The following is a 23512-nucleotide window of genomic DNA, read 5'->3' on the forward strand; positions in this document are numbered from 1 at the left end:
ACTGACCTCAGGGATCCTAGGTGGAGGTCGTTTTGTCTTCCCTTCAGGAACTTTCTCCTTCAGAAGTACTGTCTGTACATCCAGCGCCCCAACCAAAGTATTAGGCTTATAACTCAAAGGTTCCATCCCACAAGCCTTCAACTCAAGAGTATGGTGAGCTGGATTCAAGTGGTACCGGCTGCACAAATCCACCAACAGATCCATCACGGCTTTACTGCAAAGAAAAAAGACTCTGTAATCGCAGTTGCAGGCATTTTACTGCAGGGTGATAGGGCCTGAAGCAGCAGCCCAGCTGTGTACATGTCCCGAGTTCAGCACTTCAACTCTTCCTCCTCAAGATGGTTAAAAACAGACTCAAATGTTACAAATCACATATTTTCCCCACTGCTGTGTGTGTGTTTGTGAGCCTTTGATTAATGACACATAGTTAGACCAGAACTCTTACAGCATAATCCAATGGTACTCATAGCATAAAGCAAGGGTAGGCAGAGTGCACCTTGTCTGCTAAATGCCCCCATAAAGTTCTACAATCCAGTGGCCCTCATCCTTTCTATGCTATTGAAGACAGAGATTACATGTCCCAGTACGCAATGCTCCACATTGATGGGAGCAACCTGGTCAGTCAGATAAAAAAGAAGCGCTTCAGTCTGGGATCTGTAATCTTCATGGGTGATGTTTTTTCAGTGAGAGAGAAAGAAACAAGAAAAACTACATAGATGCTGCACCATCTGGGGGGACAGGCATATTTCCACTATGCACCTTTAACCATAGGCGGCAGGTTTGTATAATTTTTGGTGGGGCCCAAAATGGTGGTGCCCCCCCACTCCCGCCCTGTAAGCCGATATAAAATGAAGCTACAACGCGTCAGTGCCACAAGATTACAAGGGTCAATTAAAAGTGGAAAGTCAGAAGCAGCACTTGCCTACTTCAATATACAGTATTATATTTTGTTGCATCTGTTGTGATGAAGTGGGAATGTTCTTAATATTTTCTCTGAATACTGTGTGGGTGCCTCAGTTTCCCCTGCAAGATGCCAACTGAAGGTGTTGGGGACAAAGAGATCAGGTGGCCTCCTTGTCCAGAAGAGACACAGAGGCCAGAGGAGGGAGTGTCAGTTTGGAGCTGGCTGGGGAAATTGGGAGAGACCCAGAACTTGGTTCTGGGCTCCCCACCCCCAAGATGGACCTGACAGAGGGGTTCTGTTTTCTGTACCAACAAGCTCTGTTTAAACTGTGTTCCCGTCATCTAATAAACCTTCTGTTTTACTGTCTGGCTGAGAGTCACATCTGACTGCAGAGTTGGGGTGCAGCGACCTCTGGTTGCCCCAGGACCAGCCTGGGCAGACTCACTTTGGAAAGTGCATGACGTGGAAGGGCATGCTGAATGCTCCGAGGTCAGACCCAGGAAGGTGTAAGCTTCTTGCCCTGGAGACAGTATGCTCCGAGAGAGGAGGCTCCCCCAGAGTCCTGACTGGCTTTGTATGGAGATGTTCCAAAGCATCACAGCATCCCCTTCCACACCGTGCACTTCCCAGAAGTCCGCACAGGCACTGACACTCCCTCCTCCGGCCTTTGTCTCTTTTCCAGGCATTAGGAGGCCACCTGATCTCTCTGTTCTCCAACACCTTCAGTTGGCACCTTGCAGGGGAAACTGATTTGGGAGAAATGAAGTAAAAGCTGCCCAAACCGAGCTTGAGCACTCCTGAATTTTGAGGTGTTCAAATCTGGAAGGCAGGTGCTGGGGGTGGGAGAGGGCTGTGGGCTCCATGGGGGAGCATGGCAGCAACTGTCTGGAGCTGCATGGAGCCAGATACGCTGGTCTGAGTGGCACAGTAAGCAGTTTGGGGGTTGGAGAAGAGGTAGGGAGTTCCGGGGGGCAGTCACGGGACACGGCGCCGGGGGCGTTGGATGGGGCAGAGGTTCGAAGGGGCAGTCAGGGGACAGGCAGCAATTGGATAGGCATGGGAGTCTAAGAGGTTTATCAGGGGACAGGTAGGGGGTGCGGTCCTGGCGGGGGAGTTGGTGGGGGTCTCAGGAGGGGGCAGTTGGGGACAAGGAGAAGGGAGGCTTAGATAGGGGCTGAGGTCCCAAGGGGCAGTTAGGGGCAGGGGTCTCGGGAGGGGGTAATTGGGGAACAAGGACCAGTGGGGCTTAGATAGGGGGTGGAGGTTCTGGGGGGCAGTTGGGGCAGGGGTCTGGGGAGGGGGCAATCAGCGGACAGAGGCTGGGATTTAAAGGGCTCTGGGCTGCCTGCAACCGCGGGGAGCGCAGAGCCTTTTAAATCCCAGCCGCGGCTGGGATTTAAAGGGCTCTGGGCTGCCTGCAACCGCGGGGAGCGCAGAGCCTTTTAAATCCCAGCCGCGGCTGGGATTTAAAGGGCTCTGGGCTGCCTGCAACCGCGGGGAGTCCAGAGCCTTTTAAATCCCAGCCGCGGCCGGGAATCAGAGGGCTCTGGGCTTCCCGCTGCAGCGGGCAGCCCAGAGCCCTCTGATTCCCGGCCGCGGCTGGGATTTAAAGGGCTCTGGGCAGCCCTGGCGGCGGCAGCGGCGGAGGGGGCGCTCTAATCAGGGGAGAATAAACATTGGTGGGGCAGAGCCCCTGCTTGGGATTTATTCATGGGGCTAAAGCCCCAGAGCCCCATATAAGTCGGCGCCTATGCCTTTAACTACACTATTAATTCACAAGCACTACAAGGAGCAGGCACTTAATGGAGTCACTGGGGAATTTGCAAGAACTGCTTTGGCAGCTCCTAAAAGTCAGGCATGGAGCTGTTTAGGAATCCTCTCTGCAGTGAGACAAAGGAGTTAGGGATTGAGCCCAACTTTCCGACCAGGATGCACCGGATATAGGGAGCAGCAACCTTGAAGCAGGAGCCAAGAAACAGTCTGAGAGGCTGCTCTGCTCTTCTATCATCTATTACAGATGTCTGGGTTGTGAAAGCTCCAAGTACATTCTCAGATGCAAAACGGACAAGCCTGGGAAATTTGAAAAATCAGATCATAGCTGAAAGAGGAACACTATTGGAAAGAATAAGAAGACTGAAGATCTAACCATGGTGGTTTTATGATGAGGGGAAACATTTCAGGGAAACCTTAGATAGCTGTGCTCCCTTGTGCAGTACATCATTATGAAAGTACATTTGGAAGTTCCATTGTCTAATATGCGTGCACTATTTCACATTTTCAAGCATTTATAATTATATTTTGAAACCGTTTCTCCATCCAAATGTAGCAATACACAAATCCATTGAAATATGCACACACGTGTGCAGAACTACAGCACATTCCCACATACACACATGTGCAGCAGTGAACATCCATAGTTAAGGTTGAGGTTGTATATCTGTCCATTGCAATATAGATATCAGTTTGCCTCTTTGTGTATAGACAGTGATAAGTAGCTCTCTTTTCAAATATGCTTTGAATTTGCATATGCTGTTTTCTCTGCCTTTTTGCTGCTGTTTCAGAGAACAGAACAATCTGGAAGAACTTAAATTCATAACACCTCATTATAAGTTCTATACGCTACTAGACATTTTCATTTAAATAAGATTATGTGTTTCTGCAACTCGTAGCATAGCAGTAATTCACACAAGTTTGGCTAACAAACAAAATGCCATCTTAAAAAATGCAAGCTATTTCATTCAAAAAAAATTAGCATAGAGACTGAAAAAAATACTGACCTTCATGCACTTAATTATTGCAGTTCCAGAACACAACTGTAATACTCATGCTGTGGTATCTCATTAAAAGTATGCATTGTGTTCATCAGCACTTTTCTAGCAGCAATCACATTTCCAACAAAGTAGTAGACTTCATACAGATGATATGAAAAAGGCAAATTATGGTCAATCATTTGAGATTAATTCAACTCCAGCAGAGAGAGAAGAAAGCTGATTTCAAATTCTCCAGCTAACTGCTGAGTACAGAGGAGATGGGAACTACATACAGTAAGTATTTCAGATGAGATCTGCAATGCCCAATCCTGTTTCATCCTGCTTATAAATACTCAAAACTGCCATGGAAAACATCCCCAAGCTTCAACTGTACTATTTAGGAGCCCACAGATTAAAAGATAAAAACTGTTAGAACAACTTCAAAGAGCAATTTTATCAAAACGGAAACTTGAAACATTTCCCCAGAATGTCAGCAGAATAAAAACAGAACTAAAAGAAGTCTGTGGACTAAATGCAGAATGAATAGATTCCCTTATAGATGACAGTTTCCAGAGAGATAAGAACTCAAACTAAATGAAGTGGAAGCCCTTTGTATTAAAATTATTTTTTTCTATAGAACTTCACCATAAGCAGAGTTCACTATCACTGGAAATGCACTTTGTACATTACAATGTACTTCAATATACAAGGAGTGTAGTGATCTCTGCATTTGCTGTAAATAGGATCCACAATGAACACCTCACCACTGTTACTGGTAACTTGTGGACTGGTTCCTACCGCACTTCATTGTTGGCCTTCAGGCAATTATCTTGATTTTGGAGAGGTCTCTCTTTGGCTCATGTTGAAAATCAACTCTTCTATCTCTTTAATAATTGGAGATATACCTATCTCCTAGAACTGGAAGGGACCTCAAAAGGTCATTGAGTACAGCCCCCTGCCTTCACTAGGCAGAACCAAGTACTGATTTTTACCCCAGATCCCTAAGTGGCCCCGTCAAGCATTGAACTCACAACCCTGGGTTTAGCAGGCCAATGCTCAAACCACTGAGTTATCTCTCCTACCTCTTGCTTCTTCCTGCTGGAGTTGTATATGCTGTGGAAGCCATGAAGTGCACTCTGTTCACAGAATACTATGTCAGGGTTGCTGTCAGCCATTTAGACTTGCCACTCTCTTCTGGAGCTCTCTCATTACGGATACAAGATGGGATGTGTGTATCTTGCTTTTGGCTGGACAGTAAAGGGTTCAAGGTCCTCCTTTGGGTTTAAAGGAAGAGTCTCTCTCTCTCTCACAGACTGTCATAAGTGCCAGGCTTGTGGGGAGGAGCTGACAGCTGTGGCCCGTTAGGTAGTTTGGAGGGCGAAGTTGAAAGCTGGACTCATTAAGAGGAAACCAAGAGAAGTCAGGACAGAGGACTCTTGGAAAGCAGAAGTTCAACTTCCTTGCATGGTGAATAGAATGGATTATGTGCACTAGAGCCAGTGATTTCTTATTCCCTGTTATAACCTGGGCTTGGACCATCCCGCTGGACTTTGTTGAAAGGGGAACTTTAGGGATATCTTTAGGCCACCCTGCTGAGAAAGGAACAGCTTGCACTGAATTTCCGTGATACAAGACTGAACTGGAATGTGCTCTTTTTGCCTGTCCCATTGGGACCCCTGAAGAAACATTTCCTTACCACAAAGAGGAAGGGATTCCCCTTATTTGTTCTCCACTGCTTTAAAGTGTTGGTGAATCCTTTCCAAGTAGTAGCATCCATGTGACATGGTTCTTCCCTATTTCCTCTTTATTTATTCCCAGCTGCCCCGTGCCTTAAGACTCAGAAGTAGGCTGACCCTTCTTCCCCATCATCTGGACCTTGCTGCTTTCTCGGGAGCTTGTTACTGTCACTTCTAGAATGACCAAAAGGGGCTTCCTCCATCTCTGCCTCTTCACCTTGTCCCCTGGTGCCCCATTCTGACCATGATTGGGTGAAGCAGGTCATTGCTTTTAAAGTCCAGTTTCAGGACTACTCCAGCTCCAGAGCTGAGACCTCCTTTCTTTGCCCCCTCCTGCACAGGTTAATCTCTTTTACACTGACTGTCTAGCTAGGATGTACATTCTTTATTTATTCAAGCCAGAACTTGGTGGTATTAGAGGGAAGAGTCAGAAAACTAACCAAGTATATTTCCAACACTCTTTAGAGAGCTGTAAACTCTATAGCACAAAAAGGCCCAGGAACTGCAGGGAGAAACCATGTTAAGGTTCAAACATGATTGCCCAGGCAGATATTTTTAGCAAAGGACTGTAATTTGGCTCCATGTCACTCTTGTATTATTAAACAGTAAGATATTCAAAACCAAAGCTGGAAAGTAAAGAAGAGAGACTGCTGTATCAGCAATATTTATCAGGCTGATAGCCCACTTAGGTACAGTGTGTGGCTCACTTCTGCCACAGGGTTCCCCTGTAAAAATCAAGGAAGAGATTTACATTTGTGTATTACTTTGAAGACAGAGTAAACAGAATTATTCTGGGACTGGCCTCAACTTAGTCTCAACTAGAAGCATCAAGAGTAGTTAGTTTAAATATACACTAGTACATTTCAGGGGGTGGGAGAGGGATACTCTACTGACAATAAAAACAGGCCCCTGCCCTGTGAAACTTACAAACTAAACAGGTGAATGAGGTAATATTTTTTACTGCCCCAACTTCTGTTGGTAAGAGAGACCAGCTTTCAAGCTTACACGGAGTTCTTCTTCAGGTCTGGGAAATGTCCTCAGAGTGTCACAGCTAAATACAAGGTGGAACAGATTGTTTAGCTGTGTTAGGAGTTAACACATATTTGAAGGGACCTTTTAAGGTGAAGTGGCCCGTTAACACCCATCCAGTCATGGGGTGAAAAGGAAGGTGGGGGTTGGGGTGGGAACAGCTGGGTGAGTGGGTGTTGTTAATAGGTTATAGATTGTTGTAATAAGTCATAAATCCAGTATCTCTATTCAGTCCATGATTTTTAGTGTCTAGCATGGTTATGAATTTAAGTTGCCAGGATCATCTTTTGAAAGTGTTGTTCAGGTTTTGTTTGAGGATGAGAACTGACAGGTCAGATATAGAGTGAAAAGTGTTCACCCATAGGTGATAGGGTGCTTTTGTCTTTTATCATTTTCCTGTGTCAGTTCATTCGAGAGCACTGTGATTGTCTGGTTTTACCTATATGGTTGTTGGAGCATTTAATGCACTGGATGAGGCACACTATATGTTGTGATAGGCATATGTAGAAGCCATGAATCTTGAGCGGTGTGACTGCTACAATGATCAACACCCCTCACAACACACCGGAGTACATTTCCCAAACCTGAAGAAGAGCTCTGCGTAAGCTTGTCTGTCTCACCAACTGAAGTTGATCCAATAAAAGATATTACCGCACCCAGCTTGTCTCTCTAATATCCTGGGAGTGCACGGCTACAACACTGCATAAACTAAACAGGGAACATTCAGCAAACAGTGGAGTGGGGAGGAGGGGTGACAGATGCCAAAAAATGTCTTTTGCTTTGTATTTCCTTATACTTGTCTATTTTGCCCATTTGCCTTTTGACTGCCTATTGTGGCTTAGGACCAGCCTTGCTCCTCTAATTTTGACTCGCATCCTATTTGCTATTTTGTACTTCAATTCTTGTTATTCAGTTTTAATCCTTCCGTGGTTTTAAGTTTCCTAATTATTTGTTTTTAAACCTCTTCTACATTTAGCCCTTTATTATTTGTAACTATTTCCTTCTATTAACCTGGACCTGGTACCACCACTATGTACACAAACACACCCCCAGTCCCTCTTTCTTTAGAACTGCTCCTCTTTAGAAACCATTCTGTGAGATGACTTGTAAGCTGTAGCTGTTATCGTTTAGGTCTCGATCCTGCATTCAGAACAGGGAGAGCAGACCCCCCATATGCCTGTGCAGAGCCCCGCTGAAATCAGTAAGACTCCATATAGGCCCAGGGCTCTATTCCGCAAGGCTCTCAGTGTGGGATTTGGGCTTTAACTTGTACATTTTTTAGGTCAAGGATCTGTCTTTTATGGATTATCTGTGAAGTGCTAGCTTACTGTAAATCACCGTAATAGATATGACTGTGGAAGCTTAGACATCATCCGAGCTAGCTCCCTAGATGATCAAAAAGACATTCTCTGCTTCTCCTGTCCCATTAATCACCTCTCACCCTCCCTCGTCCAAATCTGGAGGTTGTTTTCCAGTCAAGGATAGTTCAAAATTCCCTGGCTATTCTTCTGCAACACATGGCAATATTATATGCAAAGTCCACCATAACCACTCCTAATGCTGCAGATATCAAACCCCAACAGTGACAAAAAGAGGGCCAGCACATTAGCTAAAAGGTATAGAAATTGTCTCTAGAGTATCTGGTGTATTTCATTAGTATAACAATGCTGTTGACAAGGTTGGAGAAGGCGGAGAAACTGGGAAGAAGAAAGCAACTGTACACTGTACTGTTAAACCAAGGGAACAGGATAATAGAAAACCACAACCCTCAGAAACTTCTCCACGGGGGGCACTTACTGGGCCTTTTCATGGAGGTATCATCAGGTATTATAATCATAGAATCACAGGAAGGGACCTCCAGGGGTCTTCTATTCCATTCCCCTGCACTCATGGCGGGGTTAAGTATTATCTAGACCATTCCTCACAGGTGTTTGTCTAACCTGCTCCTAAAAATCTCCAATGATGGAGATTCCATAACCTCCATAGACAATTCATTCCAGTGCTTAAACCACCTGATAGTTAGGACATTTTTCCTAATGTCCAACCTAAATCTCCCTTGCTGCAATTTATGCCCATTGCTTCTAGTCCTATCCTCAGAAGTTAAGAAGAACAATTTGTCTCCCTCCTCCTTGTAACCACCTTTTATATACTTGAAAACTGTTATCATGTCCCCTTTCAGCCTTCTCTTCTCCAGACTAGACAAACCCAATTTTTTCAATCTTGCCTCATAGGTCACGTTTTCTAGACCTTTAATCATTTTTGTTGCTCAATTTTTTTTGTTCTCAATAACGAGGACTATCCAGGCATAAGGACCTCATCTTTGCAACACACACACACACACACACACACACACCCACCAAGAGAGAGAGAGAGAGAAAGAGAGAGAGAGAGAGACCCTTGCAGGAAACTAAACCTGATGCAGTTTAAATTGCAAATAATCTCTGTCAATAAACTCAAGCTATTAAGAGGCCGGGGATTAAAACATTAGGAAGTGCAAAAGGGCAGGACAACAGAGGTGTTTGTCTCACATGAAGAAAGCTTTGGCGATTTTGCATTAGAGCAAGTTTCATGCAAATCTGAAATTCTTGGAGATATTTTCCACAAATGATTCTTTAATGATAGGACTCAGTGCTCCACCGTCCTAGAACTTGTGCAACAAATCAGCAGGAGAGCTTCCAGTCAAACCTTCCACAGTCCCAATAGGGATGTATTGTAGAACTGCAATGAAAGTGTAACCGGATTTCATAGTGTATGAATCAAGCCAGTGATCATTCTTGCGGGGATTAATCTCAAAAGTTCACACACAAAAATGCTAGCTGGAGCACTCGACACATACTGCGGACACATAACATTGCAATTCAGCAGCACACAGAGGTGGGCAGAGGAGTGTCAGAACTCCCTGAAATATCCCCAGACCCTCTATTTCTCCTGATGATGCACCAGGCTGAAGTTGCTCAGTTGGATGTAATGGGATTGATTCTCCACCACCCTGCACCTTATCTAATCATAGATACCTATGCACAGTGGGTGTAAAAGGATCAAATCAGAATGGTGGCGTTTTACACCCACTGTGAGGTACAAAGCTATAAAGAGTCAGGCTCAATGGATCTCTCACAAATGCACGTTCTACACTAGCAACTTGAATGGCATCACTTCTCATTTACACTTTCCTGCAAGTGAAAGGGGAATCAGCCCCAGTCCGTCCTGTAATTCACTAATCAAGATGGCTCCAACTGAGCTGCTACGTTGTACTGGTGCATCAGTTGGCCAGTCACAGAAAAGACAGAGACTATAGACAGGAGGCAGGGTAAGACACTGTATGATGGGACTGGAAAGCAAAGAGAGCATCAGATAATGGGTGGAGGCTGGAAGGGGGGGGAGAGAGAGAGACAGGAGAAGGAGAAGGAAAGGAGAAAGGGAGAAAATGGAGGGAAAGAAGGAGAAATGAATGAACAACTTTATGTTACAAAATTATAATGCCTGGAAAGTATTGCAGAAGCCACAGACATCTGCAGAAGGGCCTCAGCAGAGGAGCACGGTGAAAAGGCTGCTTGACTTTGTCCCACCTGCCTTCTTCTAAGGGAGGGAGGCTCTACATCTTCCTCCCACCCCATGAAAGAAGTGTTTTTCAGGGAGCCTCTGTGCCTTCTACACCCTGTGCAGCATTCACCTGCAGGTGGCTTGACAGACCTTTCCAGTGGTGCTGCTAAGTGAGTGTTAGGCCTGCTGCTGGCTAAACTGTAATTAATGCACTCTAGGCTTGTCCAGTTGGCAACATCCCAGGGTACACAGTGCAGCTGGGATGTTCTACAGCATCCCAGACACATTGTGCTCTCTGGGGCATACTAGAGAAGCCCCCGAAAGGAACTGCAGCAGTGTAAGATCCCAGCAGAAAAAAAGACCAGGGTGTTGGGAGGGAGAGTCAACCAAACAGTCTTAAATCTTACAAATGGTTCAGATTTTGTTCAATTCCAGAAATGGGCAAAGTTGAAACCAGTTTTAAATTCACTCATAGGAAATACTGGGAAGAGGAGTGAACAGCAAGGTGGACTTTCTTCAGATCAATCCAGTTAAAAGTTAAACTACGGGGATAGTGATTCCTTCCTTTGCTTTCACTGACTCGAAGTGTCTGCTTCAAGCAACAAAAAGAATATTAGATCTGCAATTGCTTTATGAGTGCTCACATTTATTTGCTTTCTTAATGTCTTGTCATCCTTCCTCTTTCAGACCTGCCAGAAGCTTGTGCTGATCTGGTGCAATAAAATCACACATTTAGGTTATCGTTTCAGAACATGATGCAGTGGTTACACAAGAGTACCAGCACTGATTAGTTGTTTAAAAAAAGATATTCCAAGACTATTTTGGTACAGGAAGTCTGATTTCCCAAGAGGCAAACACATATTATTCTGGAGTTCACAGGGATTAATTATTCTAAAAGGACAAAACGCTTTGTACAATACTATTATATCACAACACCATTTATCAACAGCTCCATTCTGCCCTTAAATCTGCAGAGTGGCTTTTCCAAATTCTGAAACAATTTGTGCGTTTGAGGAGCCACTAGTAGCCACAACAATAAAGAGACACTGTCAACTTTAATTGTTTTTATACTTAAAACAATCCAATTTCTGATAAAGTGTTCTTAATAAAAAGAATTAAAGTCAGGCTATACTACTTAAACATCATTCAAATACTTTTTATAAGGACCTCCCTGCTTTCTTGCTGATGTCTAAAAGGGTCTTTTCTGCAAAGGAGAAATTGACTATACATAAATACAGTCAAATACACAAAGTGAACAAAAATAGAGAATGTTTTTTCCTCTCTAGCTACTTTCAGTTATAATAATCTAAGGTATTACTTGTAACTATAGGAGGTCCAATATTTTGAGACAAACGTGATTCTCAAGTGGACACTTTCCTTTTAAATTGCTCTTCCTCAATTACTCAGCCATCTTTCATGATGCTGATTTCCAGAGCCACATTACTTACTTTGCTGCTGGCAGATCTCAAAAGAGGAAGTGGTTTTACAGCCCTAAAAAGATAGATTTATCACATTATATAAAGGCAAATTCTGCTTGCAGATTCACTGATATAAATTCTGAATGACTTCCATTGATGTCAGTGGAGTCATTGGTGCTTTACACTCGTGTAACAGAGCAGAATGCCACCCACCCGACTCAACTGGTGGAAAACTTGATAGGACTGGTGACGATTGAGATAGCCCCTGAAGAAAAAACAGGGAAGGGAAGAGACGCAAGTGCTTGCGGGAACATGGGGATGGCCTCTCTTCTTTCGACAGACACAACTGGTACCTGCTGATAGTGAGTGGGGCCCAATTTAAAGGTTTTCCCCCCTCCCAACACCTTGAGTCACGCCTCCACCCCACTCTCAATGGCCCATCCTTAAAGCTCCCAGGTGTTAGCTCCGCTGGGAAAGACAGCAGTGAAAGCAGTGGCTCTCCCTGCAGCTCCCACCTGTTTGCTGCTACCTCTTTCCAAGGCCGCAGCTTACAGCTTGCCAGCCCCAGGAACTGTCACACAGGGAAGCGGCCTGGCAAGCAAACCCTGGCAGAAGTCTGGGGGGAGGCACATGACCCCAAATGTCCCCCCAACACACATCATCTCTGCTCTATCCCCGCACTGGTCAGGCAGAGCAGGAGGGAAACTGAAGTTTGATGAAGTTATGGCCTGCTGCTTAAAATCGATCCCTGTTTCTATCCTCATTGGCTGATGTGTACTGATCAACATGCAAAGTATTTTATGATATCATCTGAAATAGGCGTAACTGGGGTAGGCATGTATGAACTGAGCTGGCTTGATTAAAATAAGAACTGGCTCAGATGTTTGTCTCAAATTATAACTGAACCCCAAATTAAAAATTTTCATACAACTTCTTCCTCTATTACATTTTTACTTTTAAAAGTCTTTTCACTTTCTTGTTTCAAGTAGGCCTGGAAATGGAAGTTCAAAAACTGAAATTGTTATTGTGAGTCTTCCAACCCAATTTTGCAGCCTCGAGAAATTAAGATAGTTCATATAAAATTCAGAAAGAAGCTGAACTTTTAGGCATTTCTCTCAACTACCCCTCTACTTCGATAGAACGCTGTTCTTGGGAGCTAAAAAATCTTACCGCATTATAGGTGAAACCGCATTATATTGAACATGCTTTGATCCACCGGAGTGCGCAGCCCCCCCTCCCCCCCGGAGCACTGCTTTACCGCATTATATCCGAATTTGTGTTATATCGGGTCGCGTTATATCGAGGTAGAGATGTACTTTCAACATCCAAATCTTTGAAAGTTTGACCAATCCTAACCTAGAGCCAATTTCCTCAGCTGCGTGCTGATACTTCCCTATATTCATAGTCACCAATAGGAGTTCTCCACACAGATTGATGGCAATGCATTACATGGTTCATTGAGCATAATTTATTTCACACCCTTGCTGGGATACAATTCAGCTTCCATAAATAGTTAACCTATGGGGAACAGTCTATCTATAGATGATGGTACATTTTCAGCCAACTTTCAAAGGCTAAAGCCAGCACCTAGCAACTTTTGGTGTATTTCCAACATTCCCTGACAACCAAATGACTGGATTCCACTGATCAATATATACAATATTAGCACTAGCCATGGTAGGGATAACAAACATCCATGAAAATCAAAGGCAGGTTATGGTATAAATTCCAATGCCCTGTTCAAGTGCAAATAGCTACTAAATATATTTTCCTTTTTCATTCACTCCCCCCCTCCCCCCCCCCCCAAAAAAAAAGATCACAATAGGGCCCTTTGTAATTTTAGTGCTTTTGCAAATTTATTTTTGGAAGGAAAATATTTTTTCTTGGTCACTAGGCCCGTGATGGCTAGTATCCTTTGCATGGCACTCAGAGCTTGTTCAGTTTTGCTGATGAAATATTTGTACTTTTTGGCCAATGACAGCCAATAATTCTTCATTTCCTGAATCTGTTCTGTTTTCTGGGCCTCTTCTTTCATTTTGTAATTAGGTTCAAATAGCTCTTCTCTGCTCTTTCATCATCCCTGTAACCTGATGTCAGAGATAACCATTACTTTCCTTTGACCTTTCAGTTCCTTGAGTCTACTGAGGCTTTGGGCCTGATCCTGTAAACTGATATGTGCTGTGTGTTCTGCATTTTGTAGCTGGCTGGCGGTTTGGAACTGGTACACCAGGCACGGTTTGCTGGCAGAGTGTGCATCTCCCAAAGGCATCAAAGGGCCCACCCCGCCATCCCTCGGCCAGAGAAGTGAGCATGCATCTAGACTTTTATTGCTGATTACAGGATGCTGTGTCAGATTGGGGCTCCTACCTGTACACAGGGGTTTTGCCCAGTGCTTAGCAGTAAGTACTAGAATATAAATACATGCACAATCAGACCCTCAATTATGTGTTTCTGCTCTAACTTTGTCACTGTTTAGACGTTTAGTTACCCAAATATAGGTGCTGCTGTGTCAAGAACTAGGAATCCTGCTGTTTTGAGCCTTTTCTGTGTAAAGTATCAGAGAGTAAATTACTGGGTCTTGATGCCAAAGCATTGCCTGCTAGGAATTCAATGTTCCTTGTTTGGGTGATCACATTAGGTCCAGTACTGGTGCCAGCTTTCCTTCTATAGTTTAGCACATTAGTATTAATTGTTGATTCTACTGCGGGTTAGGGTTTATAGTGTAGGGTATTATACAACATATTTACATGAGTATTTATTCCTGTGTTGTTCTACAGCATCCCAGACACTCTGAAGAGGCTTGTGAAGTGCTTTTAAAGTATTATTAATGGGCCAGATCCTTCCTTCCCTCCATAGCAAATCCCATTAGTGGGGGTCCAGAGGAAGAAACTACCTCAGCTGTCTCCTCAGAAATATTTCTCCCCAATCTTCATTCATTGGTGACAGGATTCTTATTCCCCTGCCTCTATTCTCTGGCCACTCACATACACCAGGAGGCTGCGTTCCCCGCTTCCCTGCAGAAACACAGCAGATCTCTGGGATATGCATGGACTCATTTCTTGGGGTTTAGTGAAGATAGAGGCCATATACATCCACACCAGCTCTGCTTCCCAGTGGCACATGCTCCTTTGTGCCCTAGCCGACTGGTTCCAATACAGCCACACTGTCAGGTCTCTCACAGACAGTGTTTCTCACCAGGATTCCTGTAATGAGGAATCCTTTAGCAGGGGGCTACAGAAATGTGCTACAGCCTAAGACACTCTTATTTGTCTCCCATAGCTCCATAGAACTGTGGGAGGACTGCCCATGTCCTCTTTCCACAGATCCCCTGAGGGGTTCTGTGGAAAGTGGGGGAAAACAGCTGCAGAGTTCCTCTTCCATTTGGGATGGAGGAGATCAGCATAGCTCTAGGGGGCATAATCGGGCCCACTGATATAATAATTTTCTCTCTAACCTAGAATCCTACAGGAAAGGATGAAAAAAAAGAGACAAACTCCACCAGTCCTGAGAGGGGTGAGTTTACCCACCAGCATCCTATTAAAAATGCAAGATGTGGGGGAAAGGAGGTTCCAGGATGACAGAGCTGATTGGTGCCTTACCTCCCATGTACATTGTTCTTCTGTTCCACACCACTTGGTAAAACGACTGTGAAGTCCACTGTCCTGTTTATCAGATTTTCTTTCATGGTCACCAGGCTCTGGTCAGGGATTACTCCCAGCTCTGAGAGTGACTTCTGTTCACTCTGAATTTGACTTGCAGCAAGAGGTTGACTTGGTGGAGGGGGAGCTCGAGCCTTCATTTTTCTCCTTAAGAAATAAAAAGAAGTAGAGAGTTAGTGATTTCAAATACAATCCCTTGATGGGAAGGGTAAGCATGTGTTAAAAGGGAAATGCTTCCTTTCCCCCTGATTTTAGGCCATTTATAACACCTCCTACACAGGGCTGAAAGAAACTTAAAGGACTTACCAGTACGCTGGAGTCCTGAGCGCCAGCGTGGCCTCAACCAGAAGAGGCGTGGCCTCAACCGGAAGAGGCGGGGCCTTTCAAGATTAAAAGGCCCTGGGGCTCTGGCTGTGGCTGGGAGTCCCAGGGCCTTTAAATCACCCCGGAGCTACCAGCTGTAGAGGCATCTGGGAGCCCCAGGGCTCAGGGACGAATTAAAGGGCCTGGGGCTCCAGCCACCGTGGAGCTCCGGGCCCTTTAAAGCACTGCCGGAGCCCTGCCAGAGCTGGGGCTCCAGTAGTCAGGCTCGGGTGGGGATTTAAAGGGCTCGGTGCTCCTGCCACTGTGGGGAGCCCCAGGCCCTTTAAAGTGCCGCCAGAGCCCTGGCGCCGCTGGGGTAGCCAGCCTTCTTCAAGAACAAGTACAGTTTATTGATTCATAGAAATTTAACAAGTAGAGAGAAACAGGATTAAAACAATAAAAACCTAGATGGATATTTCTTACCCAAACCGAGCCTTCTCCTGCCAGTTTAGACAGCTTCTGCTTAATCCAGGCACATGCAAAGCACTGGGGCTGGGTGAGACAGGTTGCCCCCTCTAACTGCTGCCTCCCTAACATTCTGACCCACCATAGTGAGTCTCCTACCTCAGCTCGCAAGCAGACCTTGAAATCTTAAACAAAGGGTCTTTCGAATGGATAGAAGTTCCTTTGTCTGACTTGGAATCCTGCAGCTGGTGCAAACTGGTTTATGCATTTCTCCAGAAGGAGTTGGCCATGGTCTCCCAATAGTGGATACACAGTATTGTCTACTTGAGTATTATGCAATTAAGTTTATACTTATTAACTTTTCTTCTGGAACTCAAAAATTAAATAGGACTAATTTTAACTCTTAACAAGCAAACTAATCCATCAAACCCACATATATTGTATATATAATACAGATCATTCCCATGTTCTTCACAGCTGGGAGCAGAATTAGGCCTATACTTTCTCCCCTCCACACCTTGTGCACTTTAGCAGGGCAGAGCACAATAATGCCTCAAGATATGGGAAGTGTTAGTTCTAGAGAAGCTTACTTACTAAGGCCTCAAACCTGAGAGGTGCTGAGCACCCTGAACTCCCATGGAAGTCAGTGAGAGCTGAGGGTGCTCAAGCCTCATCAGGATCAAGCCCTCAAAGACTCAGAAACGAGGAGATACTCCTTATCAATGTCTCTGTTTCAATTTCTCTAAACACTCCATTGTCCATTCATCATTTGTGTAGTAAATTGAGCCAAACAAGGACATTTCTAGTACAATTCATGCAATATAACAAATAAGACAATACCTATAACCTAGCCTGTAACAATGCAATGTAACAATGAATGATAAACAGCTGATCTTTCTCCCTAAATGAACAACATTACTTTGCCCCTCTTGTCATTCATAGATTTTTAAAGGCCAAAAGGGACCATCAGGATCATCTAGTCTGACCTCCAGCAGGCAGAAGAATTTGATCTATTAATTCCTGCATCATACATTCTCTCCTTTCTGCCTCTCTGTATATCTACAAAATTTAATAAAATAGAGCATTAAATGGAGTTAATTGTTTCCACTTGGGTGATTAAGGTGTGCGTGCAAAATGCAGATATGGTAAACAGGTAACATGAAACATATCAACCTGGAACCCTAATACAAAGGCATAAGTACATGAGGCAAGTCTGGAGGAAAAACCTAACTCATGGAAGTTATTTTGGACCATTTACATAATCCACGAACAGTAACATTACATGTTCTATTATTTTGTGTATGAAAGAGGTAGATCCAAAGCCCAGTGAAGCCAATAGGAAGACTCCTATTGACTTTGGCAGGCTTGGGATCAGGCCCTAATTCAACAGAATTCAACAGTGATTGTTCTAACAGCATTAGTTTTGGGGTTTAGGACCTGGTCCTACTTGCATGGACTTCAATGAGAGCATCATTTGGCGCTAAATGATCTTTGGGTAAACTAATGGTCAAATTCCACAATGACATCTCATGGAAACACATTCCTAACTGGTTTCAGAGGGGTAGCCGTGTTAGTCTCTATCAGCAAAAACAACGAGAAGTACTTGTGGCACCTTAGAGACTAACAGATTTATTTGGGTATAAGCTTTCGTGGGCTAAAACCCACTTAATCAGATGCATGGAGTCATTCTTGAGGACAGTGTCTTGTTACACAGGATAGTAGTGCATCTCTAAGCATGAGAAAGGGTGGTTAGGAACTGTGAGACATGAGACAGCCTCTCCTCTTCTGAGAAAGAAGTCATTGCACTGAATACTGGCATACCTTGGAAAAATAAGAGATGGTTCATACAGTATCATGTGAATGGTGGCTCTTTACACCAGGACAGTATAGTTCTGTGGATACACCCTGACACCAATCCATCATTCTCCAGAAACAGTTACATGGTTTTTGAGATACAGATGGAGAAGGTGCATCAACTTGCATCAAACAACAAACATCCTTAATAACAGAGAAAGTTCCACATAAAGTCAACTTTTACTTTCTCATTTGTTTGGAGGTAGCCAGGCAGACATATGATAAGTACCATATAAATGTTAATGCAATATGAGCAGCTGACCTCATACTGTGCATATATTTAAGACAATCGGTTCTGATGACTAGTATCCTAATGACCCAGTCTCATTAGACTCATGCCCTGCTTATGTCAGATTTTAAGATAATATAGATGGGAAAGCAGTGCAATGTTGATCACACTAATTTGCAAAAAAAAACAACCACCCAAAATCCAAAAAACAAAACACCCCCCCACTGACCTAGATACATAGATTTGGGGGGGGGGGGGACTGGGTTCCATTTTGGGCTACCTCTCCTGCTAAATAATATAGATGGAGCAGAAACCCAGAAAAGGCTCAGAACACACCAAAAAAAGCATATCAGAGGGGTGTGAATTAGCTAGAAAAGGGGGCAGGGAGAGACAGAGAGAGATCAAACTCTGGGAAGCTGAGTAAGACCTGGACCTTTATCATCATGGCAAATCCCAAAGGGATGTAGCCTCCTTGCAGATGGAGTGCCAGAAAAGGACCATGAGCTTCAGCCAGAAGATCAAACAAGGACACAACTGGATTCAGGATAAAAGATTTAAATTAAACCAGGTGAATGACACAGGAGCCCCTATATCAGCTGTACACCATCTTGGCTCACTCTTACGCTGGAGTAATCCTTCCTTGGCCAAACATAAAGCCTCGAAAGCGGAAGTATGTTGGTGGTACAGTGCAAAACCAGCCTCACACCTAATGGTCTGGTCCCCAAAGCTAGCAAAAAATCTGACTGACACCATCTGTATGTAGACTGACAATTCCCATGACAAGCTTCAGTCTGAGAAATCCAATATAATGCCTGAAAATTGTACTTTATGATGAAAATGCCCATAGAATGAGATGGTCACCAGAATGCTATGATATTACCCATGATACAGCTATAGGACAGTGCTGCTGCTTCCGGGAGCTGCTTGAGGTAAGCACTGCCTGGAGACTGCACCCCTGACCCCTTCCTGTGCCCCAACCCCCTGCCCCAGCCCTGATCCCCCTTCCACCCTCTAAACCCCTCTGTCCCAACCTAGAGCACCCTTCTGCACCCCCAATCCCTCATCTCTAGCCCCCCCACCCCAGAGCCCGCACCACCACCCCTGCACCCAACCCCCTGCCCCAGCCCGGAGCCCCCTCCTGTTCCCTGAACTCCTCATTTTTGGCTCTACCGCAGAGCCCACACCTCAAGCTGGATGCCTCACCCCCTCCCACACCCCAACCCCAATTTCGTGAGCATTCACGGCCTGCCACACAATTTCCATACCCAGATTTGGCACTCGGGCCAAAAAGTTTGCCTGCCCCTGTTCTAGTAAGACAATTGCACAAACATTTATAGCTACACACTGGCTCAAACACAATGATTCACATGGACATGGCTGCTAAAAAAAAAAAAATCAAACAAGTCCTGACTTCTTCAACTGTTCTACTGTGTGAGGTCAGTCTCTCATTCTGTATTACTGACGCAGCAAGGAAACTGGAATGGTGAGGGAGGAAAGAGCAAGGTGAGTTTTCTGGACTCCAGGGATGTTGGGACTTTTATTGTAACTTACCTGCAGTTGCAACTGTCTGAGGAACCAATGGGAGGGGAGAGAAGACAGTGAATAGAAAGCAAGAGGAAGACTGAGAAAAGCTGTGACACTGAAAATGTCAGAAATTTAAGAAGAGGAAGAAGCGATTAGAACTGAAAGCTAAGTGAAGATGGTAATGGAACTGAGAGAGAGTAAGAAAGTTAAAGGGATATATTAGTTCTGAATTAAAGCTGCATGTTATTTTTTAAACACACAGTAAGGCAGGAACAGACACTCTGGAGCTGATGACCTACTGCCGGGCCCCTCATGTAATTTATACCTAGATTTGCATGGATTTGATTTTTATTGGTAAATGTTGATTTCACTGTACACACACAAAATGCTGAAATTTCCATTGATAACAGTAACAATTTACAGATATGCAAAGTAAGACTTTATGGACAAAATGCCGTGACGTAGACTTTTGAAGTAGTAGATATTTGCTATGTATATTTTGACAAGTGATTTTGAAATTTATATTTTAACGGCTGATAAAGCTAACTTTTTTGAAACTCAAAGTCTACTGTCAATAAATAATTGTGACTCTTCCCACTGTCAGACCCTCCCCTGAGAATTTCCTGCAACTGTGAAAATTTAAATCTAAGAAAAAATCCCACTTAAAAGCAGATATTATCTGTCAACATTATAGAAAACTAAAAATCAAATTCTACCAAGCCTATTTATACCTGTGCAAATTGGAATGCAAGGGAAGTGAAAATGCTATAATTTTGATTTGATCATATTTTTAACCCACTTTGCAGACCTTTTGCACAGTTGTTAATGACTACACAAGGAACGTGGCAGTGGAAAATCAGGTCTAATGCCTGGAGAGGAGCTGGGGGTGGGTGCATACTCACCAGTGACCATTACTGAATGTGGATAAAACCTGCAGCATACACTTCCCCAAAGCAGTCCTGCAGTCACTTGACTTACCGATGCACACAAGGTCATGGTTGTGACCCAAGCATGCCCAGATATGACCCCTCTGGGGTGAATCTCTGCTGGCAGTTCTACAGACTTCCATCCTCTCCAAAATCAGAACTTTGCTAGGAATTCTGTTGATCCAAGAGTATATGAGCCAGAGTGGGATCCAGCTCACTCTCTCATACCTATGATGTTTTAGCAGGATAAACTGGAGTATACAGTCATAAGAGCTTAGTTTTGTTGCTAACCTAATGCTCAGAGAGAGCAGATCTGTAGATTAAGGTGGTGTATTGTTTACATAGTTACATTTCACACCATAACCACATTTTAATGTACTTAACTTTTAAAAATAATAATAACGTACCTTTCTTTGGCCACTGGCAATTCTCCAGATTAATTTTAACTCTACATCAAAAGAGTGTTTTCACAAGAAACACCGGAACAGTCGTGAGATTCTTGATAATCCCTGCTACCAGGCTGCTGATAAAATTACAGTCAAGAACACTTCTAGCCTGGATGATTCAATCCGTTTGTAAGCTTATATAAGAATGGTTCATTCTATGCCCCAATACAAGATAAAATAAAAATAAGCCGTTGCTATTATTACATACAATGCTCCATTTCTCCATAGACATATAGCACTGTTTATGAAGGGCTGAAATTCCTTATAACGATATATTCTAAACAGAAGAAAATGGATATGGCAGGGAGATAACGTGATGATATAAACAAATCCTCTGGCAGCATTATCCTAAATCTCAGATTTGCCTCCTTGAGATTAGATTCCTCAAGGGGAAAAACAAAAACAGCTCCTCCATAGTACAGCAAGTGGTAGCAGCACTGCAGAAATGATGAATAGCCCCTTGTGTTTCTCCACACCACCAAGTCATTGTAGTGCAATGAGAACAAGCCAAAAGCCCTTTGGACCTACACCTCTCTTGGTTATTTATTAATAAAAGTGCAACATGACGCAGCTTTGACATTCCAACTCCCATGACAAAAAACAAAACAAACTAAAACAGTCTGCATACCTGAAATACCACTGGTGCTAGAACTTAGACAGACCTTAGACAGTGTGTGGTGACACTGTACTGCACAGGTTGCTTTCCTCAGTGCGTGGACTAGATATCCTGATAACTGCAATGACCTTGTGCATTTCAACATCCTGAAGAGAGAATCCCAGAGTTCCGTCTTTTCTCTAGCGCAAAGGTCACGTTAACAAGCATGAGGGTAAACGGGCTCACTTTTGCAAAGTGTTGAGAGCTGTCTATCAAGCTCTTCACAGGCTGAGGACCCACTGACATCCACAGAAGTTAAGAGCACTCATCACCACGCAGGAAGAGCTCAGCAGTTCACTGTCCTGATCTCACTAAGAGCAGAATCTGTGCCTGTCCCCTTCCCGCATACAGTATATAAGCATGCTCCCAAATATTCATTAGGAAAATCCCAGTCTTTTAAGCATAATGAGCAAAATGCACTTTTGGCACAGAAAGCTAGCTCAGTATCTCTGCCCACTTAAGTTGATGGTGGGCCTGTCAAGGATGTGTATGTGGTGACCAGGGCATTCGCTGACAATTTTGGAAAGGATGTGTGGTTAATTTTAGTGATTTTATTCATTGTTTAGGATAATCAGAGAGAGTATTGTCATTGGAACTTAGTCTGATGTACACAGAATGCTTCATAATCCATCAGTGTCTTCAGCATAGATAGTTTATGGTTTTACCTAATAGCACATATGTACTACTCTTGCATTAAAATAATGTAACCATTTGAAATACTTATCACAGACCCACATTCATAGATTCCAAAGCCAGAAGTTACCACTGTGATCAACTAGTCTCGCCTCATGTACAACACAGGCCACAGAACTTCCCTAAGATAATCGCTAGAGTATATCTTTAAGAAAAGCATTCCATCTTGATTTAAAAATCATCAGTAATAGAGAATCCACCCCTTGATAAATTGTTCCAATGGCTAATTACACCCCAATTAACAGAATGGTTCCCATGGAGGGAGAGCCCAGGGAAGAGTGAAGTTTGTTTTAGTTACGGTACTTTAATTCTTCATTTCCACACTTGTAAACAATAATAATAATAAAATAATAGTAATAATAACGACCCAGCACCATAACTATGAATTACGTGACTTTCTGGGTTTTGCTTTGGCTATAAAATTACATTTTTTGAAGCTCTCTTTAAGTTATTGATATGCATTTTCATGCTTAGCTTTTAAATGCTGCTGCATTTTTTACGGAGAGCCCCCAAAGGTATGGTGATAATGATTCCCTGAAGGGCATGACCAAGTCCTCCTGCACAGGTGGGAAAAATTAATTTGGTTCTGGCATAGCAATGATAATTATCAGCTTACTTTTTGATCTTCTATTTGATTCTACTGATGGAAAAACCGTGCAGCTTTGTGTGTTTTAAATATTAGTTTTAATGCAAGGAAGATTTAAATTGGAAATATTTACGGATAAGCACATTGTGGTGGGGGAGGAGGGAAGAGAATATCACTGTCCAGGGTGAAAGCTTAAAACAAGGGTCATTTTAGTATATATGAAAAATCTACTCAGGATTTGAGCTGAGATGTAGCATATCTAGCAGAATGTCTGGAACTCCATAATTCTAATCCTAACTCTTCCATAGATTCACTGTAAGCAAATCATTTAATCTCCATGTGCATCAATTTTCCAATCTCAAAATGGGGAAAATACTTATTTATTGCACAGGTGCCATTAGAATTAATTAATGGGTCTGATTCTGCCATGGGAAAGATACTCCAAATACTCCTAAGATATGGCAGGTTCAGGCCCAATGTTTATAAAAAACTACATAATTGCTAAATATTATTTTTCATTTGTCCAAGACTCAGATTTCTGCACCAACACGGCATCTGCATTCTTGAGTGAATAGGAAGCAGTCATCTGACAGGTATGCCAAATGATTTGCCAGTCCTCAAGTGAAAGTCTGTATACCTTATTTCTATCTGTAAGCAAGTATGTGTTAGTTTCTTTGTGGCAGACTCCATCTTTCTACATTCACAGGGCCTATTTATCTGCTTTGTCTTTGTCAGGTGCCTTTTTCCTCCCCAAAAATCTATTGCCCACCTTCCCCTGAACAATATTTGTCTAGT

The 23512-nt window shown here is 43.5% G+C and overlaps 1 protein-coding gene and 1 long non-coding RNA gene across 14 annotated transcripts in view; one reads left to right on the forward strand and one right to left on the reverse strand.

The window, feature by feature from the left end:
* The window catches only part of COBL (cordon-bleu WH2 repeat protein), a 287602-nt gene that overhangs the window by 157934 nt on the left and 106156 nt on the right, over nt 1-23512 (reverse strand). For 6 of the 10 annotated variants that reach the window (XM_039522524.1, XM_039522526.1, XM_039522525.1 and 3 more), the window contains 2 exons: nt 14977-15183; nt 7-214 (listed from right to left, as the gene is read on the reverse strand). In XM_039522524.1, coding sequence (XP_039378458.1) covers nt 7-214; nt 14977-15183 — 415 coding nt within the window. Of the gene's footprint in view, nt 1-6; nt 215-3681; nt 3730-10603; nt 10670-11407; nt 11451-11590; nt 11613-14976; nt 15184-23512 lie in introns of those variants that run through there. The other 4 variants (XM_039522531.1, XM_039522532.1, XM_039522533.1 and 1 more) reach the window with 4 other exon arrangements.
* LOC120397074 overlaps nt 18756-23512 on the forward strand; it is a 28046-nt gene continuing 23289 nt past the window's right edge. For 2 of the 4 annotated variants that reach the window (XR_005593659.1, XR_005593658.1), the window contains exons 1-2: nt 18756-18816; nt 23246-23310. This is a non-coding gene — a long non-coding RNA (uncharacterized LOC120397074). Of the gene's footprint in view, nt 18817-19352; nt 19391-19444; nt 19590-23245; nt 23311-23512 lie in introns of those variants that run through there. The other 2 variants (XR_005593660.1, XR_005593661.1) reach the window with 2 other exon arrangements.

The sequence above is a fragment of the Mauremys reevesii genome, linkage group 2, assembly GCF_016161935.1.
Source record: "Mauremys reevesii isolate NIE-2019 linkage group 2, ASM1616193v1, whole genome shotgun sequence".
Classification (NCBI taxonomy): Eukaryota; Metazoa; Chordata; order Testudines; family Geoemydidae; genus Mauremys; species Mauremys reevesii.